Source organism: Colias philodice, chromosome 16, assembly GCF_061535455.1.
Source record: "Colias philodice isolate Cphi_HAF_F1 chromosome 16, ilColPhil1 Martin Lab GWU primary, whole genome shotgun sequence".
Lineage (NCBI taxonomy): Eukaryota > Metazoa > Arthropoda > Insecta > Lepidoptera > Pieridae > Colias > Colias philodice.
Genome location: NC_143101.1, coordinates 9,573,216 through 9,582,198, shown reverse-complemented (window position 1 = coordinate 9,582,198; position 8,983 = coordinate 9,573,216). Strand labels below are relative to the sequence as shown.

The following is an 8,983-nucleotide window of genomic DNA, read 5'->3' as shown; positions in this document are numbered from 1 at the left end:
TTACTTACCACTTACGCGTTTGAAGTGTATAACATTTTAGCTTTTGAAATATAATGTGATATAAGTTAAGAAATAGGTTTAGTTCCTTTGGGCGTATTCAGAAAGAAAGCTTGAAACTTATAAGCGCTTATCGGCGCTTGTCATGTTCATATATTTTCCTGTCAGTGCTGGTAACCCGCGCAGGAAAATATATGAACATGACAAGCGCCGATAAGCGCTTATAAGTTTCAAGCTTTCTTTCTGAATACGCCCTTTGTCAATAAACGCATCAATGCATCATAGATACTTGTCCCTATTGTTAATTTTTTTCTTCAAACATTAAAAATTTCCAAAACGTCTATCGCGCAAATACCTACATTTATTATAAAAGTCCCAAAAATACCCGCCTTAAACTATCCGTAAAACCCAGTTATAAATATCAGTCAACATCGACTACACAAGCTCTTAAGTTAAAAATCGACTACACAAATATCCTAGTCGAAAATCGCTACGCATTTTAATCAAAAAACCGACTAAGCAGTATTTGTCTTAGGGGACATCACTATATAGTGTTGTTCTATCGGCGGAGGCGGAACGATCGGCGACATGGGCATATATTCACTTTCTTGTTCAAAATTATTGGAATTCAATCTAATTTTATCGCCAAATATTAACTCCACTATTTCTTCGGGTAGAGCAAGAGCAGATACGTTAGTATCATTGATTTCTAGAGACACGTCAAAATCGTCAAATTTCTCTATACATTCCACGGATTTGGAACAACGGTTCGACGCCACGTGGTCCGTTTCGTCGAGATATTCGCAGCTTTTCGTCTCATTCTTGCCGAGTCCTGTTATTTTGAGGTTCTTCATTTTTCTGTGTACTTTGAAGCTCTTGAAAATGTCCCGTGTGGGCGTGAAGTCGAATCTTTTCTTTTTCGTCTCTACGTCTTTTGTTTCTTTCTCCGATTTAGGGGAGGTCACGCGCGAGTCGCTTTTCAAACGTTTTCTGGAAAAAATATTTTATTATATTCATTTTTTACGTAGGTATTTTTTAAAATTATACATTGATCTCAAATGATTATTTATTGTTAGTATGTTGGGCGTGTGTATTTGTGCATATAGGTAATATGAATTCGAAAGATTGTACTTTTATGTTGTTTGTCATATTGTTTAAGGAAATAAAACAGCAAGTAAATTTAAAAGTAGTAAAAAGCCCTGTTAAAAATTCACATGCCCTGTTAAAAATTTAACTATTAATAAATATTTGATTGTGTGTGTGTGTGTGTGTGTGTATACCTGAACACGCTAAAGGTGTGCTTGTACCGCATCCCCTTGTTGTTGCGGTGCAGCTCGGCCAGCTCGCCGAGCGAGCCGTGCCGCGTGACGTCACCCGCGCCGCGCCACCCCGCCGACAGACCGTCGCGCGATAGCGTGCTGACAACAAATACGATTATTTTTCACGGCTCGTTAATTATTTTATGTGATACTAGCTTTCCACTCGCGGCTTCGATCACTCAGTCAAAGAAAAACCCGCATAGTTCCCGTTCCCTTGGGATTTCCGGGATTGCATCATTTTCCCGGGATAAAAAGTAGCCTATGTCCTTTCTCGGGTATCAAAATATATCCATACCAAATTTCATGAAAATTGGTTCAGTAGTTTAGGCGTGATTGAGTAACAGGCAGACAGTATATTATAATATTGATTAATTAATTAATATAGTATATTATAATATTGATTAATAAATTAATATAGACATATAGTATGGATTAATATAGAGTTATAAATTTATTCCCAACTGACATCCCGAACCGAGTGGGTGGTTATAAAAATGAGCTGAACAGCAAATTTAACACACTTTCCATTGGGCTCTCGGACGTAACGGTCGTTTTGGTTGTGCTTAGTTGTGTTAATAATTATTTTGAGTCGATTATTATTTTATTGTTGAAAGTAGACATATAAAGTAATTTTGTAAGGAATAATCCCTTCTAGGTTGAATTTAAAATCCCTAAGAATAGTATTTAAGTAGTTTTAAATTCATAGCCGCAGTTTTAAGTGATATTACGATCTTGTAACTGTAAATACATTGTTGCCTGAAATAAATAAATTATTTTAGTGTCACTAGTGGGAGACAGTGGCGGGCAGTGGGAGACAGTGGCGGGCAGTAGGAGACAGTGGCGGACAATGGGGGTCAATGGCTCACCTAGCGTGCTGGCGCGGCGGCAGCGGCGGCGCGGCGCGGCGGCCGGCGCGCCGCATGGTGCCGTACACGCACTCCACCGACTCGTACGTGTGCTCGGGCCGCGCCCGTACAGCCTCGTCCGCGATCTCCTCGTACACGCCCGACGCCACCGACACGGCCGAGCGACGCGACCACCCGCTATACACACACACACAAAGTATAAGCATAGCACACAAACGCGTACGCACACATATACGTACGAATGCGCACACGTAAGTACGCATGCACGCACCCGTGTACGCTCGCACGAAGTCACGTACACACGCACGCAAATACGCATGCACACTCGTACACATGCACTTATAACATTTCGTTAAATTCAAATCAAATTTGTTTTTACATTGTCGAAAATTATTAACATAAAAAATCCATCTGCTTGTTTTTTTTTAACTATATTATGTAGCATACATTCACCTCAACCCTATATTCTTATTTCAATACTCAACCCCTGTAAAAAAGCCGATACAATAAAAGCTTTATATTAGACAAATAATAACCCAGAGAGCTAATCAAATAGTTACCTATCATCTGTTGAAAGAGGAGCCAATGTATCATCACATCGCCACAGCTGTCCATCGGGGATCTGTTGACAATCCTGCAAGAGACACAATTATTAAGATAATTAAAAAAAAATATATATATTTCATAGAGAAATAGTTAAATTTTGTTGTCTTTGTTTTTCATATATGTACATCCATACTAATATTATAAATGCAAAAGTAACTCTGTCTGTCTGTCTGTTACTCAATCACGCCTAAACTACTGAACCAATTTTCGTGAAATTTGGTATGGAGATATTTTGATACCCGAGAAAGGACATAGGCTCCTTTTTATTACGGAAAAATGACGCAATCCCGGAAATCCCACGGGAACGGGAACTATGCGGGTTTTTCTTTGACTGCGCGGGCGAAGCCGCGGGCGGAAACCTAGTAGTTTATAAATTACCTTAGACATAATGAGATCTGTATCATCAAGTGACACTTCAGAGGGCCCACTGTACCAACTAGTACGACGGTTTTCACCTGTAACAAATTGCCTATATTGAGACAAACAACACATAAAAATGAAGATTTAAAACAAAAAGCACAAGAAACTTAATTTAGTCCATCGAATGAGTCCCTCCAAGGGGGGTCTAGAGTGCGTGAGTTAGTAACGTAAGATGTTTCTTCGGAAACATGTCAAGAGTCCCTAGGTAATAAACATACTAAAATCCCGGGACACTAGGAGGAGCCCCGGAGTGGGGGGAGGGGGGAAAAGGTCCATTTTTTTTCATTTTTCACTTAAATCTCAAAAGCGGTACATGTTAGAGAAAAACTTTCAAGGAAAAGTTGAAAGGCCATAAAATTATCTACAAGTTGTACCAAGATCATTTTTTTCTATTCGCAGCCGTTTTCGAGCTACATCCCATGAAATGTGAAAAATTCGAAAGCTTTTTATTTTACCTAACTACTCTAATAAATTCAATACCTCCTAAACGCCTCCATGGTGGAATCTGTTTTTTTTATCAATGATAGACCTAATTATGAGCAATCTATCTGAACCGGTATCAAGTTGCACTTTTGAGTTTTTTGGAAGAAAAAAATAAAAAGATCAAGTTCAGTAACTCAAACTACCCTAATATTATAATATTTTGACAATCGATTCCTCCTAAAGGCTTCTATGGAGGAATATGTTTATTTTACCAATTATAGACCTAATTAAGAGCAATCTATCAGTACCGGTCACAAGTTGCACATTTGAGTTTTTTGGAAGAAAAAAAATAAAAAGTTCTACTATCGTAACTACCCTAATAAAATTCAATTCCCCGTAAAGGCCCCCGTGGTGGAATCTGGTATTTTTATCAATGATAGACCTAATTATGAGCAATCTATCTGTACCGGTCACAAGTTGCACTTTTGAGTTTTTTGGAAGAAAAAAATAAAAAGATCAAGTTCAGTAACTCAAACTACCCTAATAATATAATATTTTGACAATCGATTCCTCCTAAAGGCTTCCATGGAGGAATGTGTTTATTTTACCAATCATAGACCTAATTAAAAGCAATCTATCAGTACCGGTCACAAGTTGCACATTTGAGTTTTTTGGAAGAAAAAAAATAAAAAGTTCAAGTATCGTAACTACCCTAATAAAATTCAATTCCCCGTAAAGGCCTCCGTGGTGGAATCTGGTATTTTTATCAATGATAGACCTAATTATGAGCAATCCATCTGTACCGGTCACAAGTTGCACTTTTGAGTTTTTTGGAAGAAAAAAATAAAAAGATCAAGTTCAGTAACTCAAACTACCCTAACATAATATTTTGACAATCGATTCCTCCTAAAGGCTTCCATGGAGGAATGTGTTTATTTTACCAATTACAAACCTAATTAAGAGCAATCTATCAATACCGGTCACAAGTTGCACATTTGAGTTTTTTGGAAGAAAAAAAATAAAAAGATCAAGTTCAGTAACTCAAACTACCCTAATATAATATTTTGACAATCGATTCCTCCTAAAGGCTTCTATGGAGGAATGTGTTTATTTTACCAATTATAGACCTAATTAAGAGCAATCTATCAGTACCGGTCACAAGTTGCACATTTGAGTTTTTTGGAAGAAAAAAAATAAAAAGTTCAAGTATCGTAACTACCCTAATAAAATTCAATTCCCCGTAAAGGCCTCCGTGGTGGAATCTGGTATTTTTATCAATGATAGACCTAATTATGAGCAATCTATCTGTAACGGTCACAAGTTGCACTTTTGAGTTTTATGGAAGAAAAAAATAAAAAGATCAAGTTCAGTAACTCAAACTACCCTAATATAATATTTTGACAATCGATTCCTCCTAAAGGCTTCCATGGAGGAATGTGTTTATTTTACCAATTATAGACCTAATTAAGAGCAATCTATCAGTACCGGTCACAAGTTGCACATTTGAGTTTTTTTGGAAGAAAGAAATATTTTTTGATCGTATGGGGAAATTGTTTGAGCCAAAATTATTTTTTACTGCGTGTAACTCAGAAACGGTAGGATATAGGAAAAAATGATTTAGGTACAACTTGTAGATAATTTTATGGACTTTCAACTTTTCCTTGAAAGTTTTTCTCTAACATGTACCATTTTTGAGATTTAAGCGAAAAATGAAAAAAATGGACCTTTTCCCCCCTCCTCCCACTCCGGGGCTCTTCCTAGTGTCCCGGGGTTTTAGTATGTTTATTACCTAGGGACTCTTGACATGTTTCCGAAGAAACATCTTACGTTACTAACTCACGCACTCTAGAACTTTTTATTCAATGGACTAATTTTTGTATTTGTAATTTATGAGATAATTAAAACTTTGTATTGTTACCTCTTGATGAAACTGCATTTTATAGTTAAGATTTTTTAAAGAAACATAATCCACTTAATTTTTAATTGTTAATATTTTATCGTGAAATTGTAAATAAATGATTATTAATTATTTTTATATATGTTGGTCATTACCCATATCGTCACTCCTTAGATCGCCATCACTACGACTAAGCTTTTTATGTCTTGCGGTTAACGCTTGTCGCACTGCATTCACCAAGTCAGCAGCGAGTGGTGTGCAGAACTTCATCTCACCGCTGCCTTGATTGAAACCGCTGAAACGAAATAGTATAGTAATATATATAAATAATAATAGTAATTTACTGTATAAAATTATATAAACTATGATACACTTTTAAATTAATTTCATAATTGAACTTAGAGGTTAGAAATGAAATCAATCTACGGCGATGGAATGTCATTTGTCTATAAATCTTTTTCAAACCTAAAAGTTAAAAAAATATGACACACTGCATAATATAATGGATTTTTTTTCCAAAAACCATAATAACCTGCTACTGTTTCCACTTTTTTGTAACAGTTTTTATGTTTGCTAGTAAAATTTGAAATATGTAATTACCTTTTAAAAATCTTCCTTAAATGAAATTCTTTTACATTTTTAACAATTTTTTTACAAACACTAACTAGACTATTAGAATGTTGTTTTATACTATATTGCATGTCAAAAAATATTATTTTATTTTTTTCTAAAAAAAGGAATATAATGTATGGAACTCTGACCAGTTTAATTATAAAATATGTAAATAAAATGTCATTATAGGAGGAAAGCATAATATTATAAAGTACTTATATGGATGTGTAGCAGGAAAGTAAGGTATCCAATAACAGCATAGTCCCGTGTGAGCATGAGAAATTAAATTGTATTTCAGGTATTATTTGTATTTAAATAATTGAAACAAGTTTTAAAATATAATTTTCAACTTATTTTAAGACTTAAGTTATAAGCAGTTAAGACTATACTTGTGTTTATTTGTGGTTGCAGCCAGACTGATATATTGTATGTATATTTAAAAACTAAGCAGCCTTCATTCCCAATATTACAAACCTTGTGTAAAACCAAACACAAGACAAAATTCCCACAAGCAATCCTAGCTAGATTTATCAAACATGCATACTAAGGGCTTGAAAAACCCAAAACAGGAAAACAACACACCTATCTATGCTAAGAGTGCAAGTCTTATTTTTGTCGCCATTCTCTCTAGTCAGTACCACATCAGTTATATGTTGCCAGTCTATTTTCAGACTCGTGTTAGGCTGGGCCACTAGTAGACCAGCGGAAGACAATGTTAACACACTGTCAGTCATCAAGCCACATTTCCTAGACAATTCTGTAGCGACCACAGTGACTGGGTATGAGTCTTTGAGCAATGATTCTGAGCCTGAAATGAGATGAATGAAGCATGATTGAGGATGACGAGTGAGGTTTAATCTGCGATGGTTTGATGATGTTTAGCACATATGGGAACATTGATATGGACACAGAAGCAAATTTATTTAAACTATTAGACTTAAACAAATATTGGATTAATTTTATTAGTAAATACAGTAATTAAATTTCTAAATACTATCTACTGTGAAGATAATAAATAATGTAATTCTAAAAAATAGTATCAAATCTATCTGGTATTGAGGAAAATATTTGTTATATTCACATCACAGATCTTGCCTACTAACCTCATTAAAACAAAAACATTTAGTTAACCTAATATGTAAACAAAACAGGAAGAAGTACATTAAATTTGAAACAAAACATTTAATTTTAAACAATAGAAATTAGCATTCAATGTCCTTTGGTGACGTCAAGTTTAACACAAAATAAAGGCTGTGTGATGCACATGAATATATTAATTATTATATGATGACTACTGTGACCTAAAAATATGATTTATTAAAAACAAAAGAACTGAACACACATGTATAATATAAACAGACTAAACATGAAAAAATGTTCTACAATAATTAATTTACCAAAATGAAAATAATTCCACTTAAATTATTTTGGCGAAATAAATAATGAAAGGGGAATCATAACTACCTACTGCTACGGATACTTGAGTAAAATTTATTAAAATATTTGAAGGTAGACTTACCTCTTAATTTATCACCGTTCAATAAATCACGTATTTTATCCATCCACAATTGTGCATCCTGTAATGTTTGTGCGGCTAATAGTATCCGCGGTTTCGAAGGCGCATCCAGGGAAAATACCGCGAAAGCATGCGGCCTCGTGCGAGACTTCGCCCTTTTCACTATACACCCAGAGGGTAAGTCTACCGTCCCTGCTGGGGCTCCTGCCTCGCTACAATACACAGCGAGCGAACCGCCACCCGTACATGTCACACTCGGTCGTAAAATGCACCATTGTTTCTTCCAAGACTACAAAAAGTAAACAATAAGTAATAACAAAGGTGGGAACAGGTGTTGCACAAATCACTTCTTACGAAATTCACCTTGAAAGGATTTAAGCCGAGGTTTGATTTGAAAGGATACTTCACTTCCAAATAACCAGACATTTTTCCTGTATTTTATGCGTGTAAATGATGAAACATTTCCCGATTTTATATATTAAAAAATATATTTAGAAACCCAGTGCACATGTATTCAACCATTCAAACAAATTGTTTACAAAACTTCACAGACAACGAATAATCGATATGCGTAACGACTAACGGAAAAAAAGACCGGTTTTTCCAGTGTTGCAATGTTCTGATATTTTTTAAATATCTGTGATCATTATACTGGATAGAATTTTTAATAAATTATCAATATAATAATCACAATAATAATGATATATTGATTATATCAGTCGTCGTCGTCGTCGTCGTGTCAGCCGTGGGACGTCCACTGCTGGACAAAGGCCTCCCTCAGGGTTTTCCACCTCGCCCGGTCACCGGCGGCCTGCATCCAGCGGCTCCCTGCCACTCGGCAGGTCGTCTGTCCATCTTGTGGGTGGACGTCCCACGCTCCGTCGTCCAGTACGTGGTCTCCATTCGAGAACCTTTCTGCCCCAACGGCCATCGTTTCTGCGGGCTATGTGCCCAGCCCATTGCCACTTCAGCGTGCTAATCCGGCGAGCTATGTCGGTGACACCGGTTCTCCTACGGATCTCCTCATTTCTGATTTGATCTCGTAGGGAAACTCCGAGCATAGCCCTTTCCATAGCACGTTGAGCGACGCTGAGTTTGTGCACAAGGCCCAGGGTTAGAGACCACGTTTCTGTACCGTATGTCATCACCGGCAACACACATTGCTCGAAGACTTTGGTCTTCAGGCACTGAGGGATTTTGGACGAAAAGATGTTATGTAACTTCCCGAACGCTGCCCATCCGAGTCAGATTCGATTATATCAGTATTAGTGATAATTTAATAAAAATATATTACCGTTAAATAAGTATGCCTTCACAGCCCGTGAAA

General features: G+C 36.3%; 1 protein-coding gene across 1 annotated transcript; it reads right to left on the bottom strand.

The window, feature by feature from the left end:
• Positions 1–256: 256 nt before the first annotated feature.
• LOC149481917 (uncharacterized) lies at positions 257–8,216 on the bottom strand. Its single transcript, XM_089705121.1, has 9 exons — positions 8,020–8,216; positions 7,660–7,945; positions 6,723–6,948; positions 5,684–5,823; positions 3,167–3,243; positions 2,743–2,816; positions 2,183–2,359; positions 1,278–1,415; positions 257–987 (listed from the first exon to the last, which is right to left on the bottom strand). Exons 1-9 carry the CDS (start codon positions 8,080–8,082, stop codon positions 513–515), a joined length of 1,656 nt encoding a protein of 551 aa, XP_089561247.1. The 5' UTR covers positions 8,083–8,216; the 3' UTR covers positions 257–512.
• Positions 8,217–8,983: the final 767 nt, after the last annotated feature.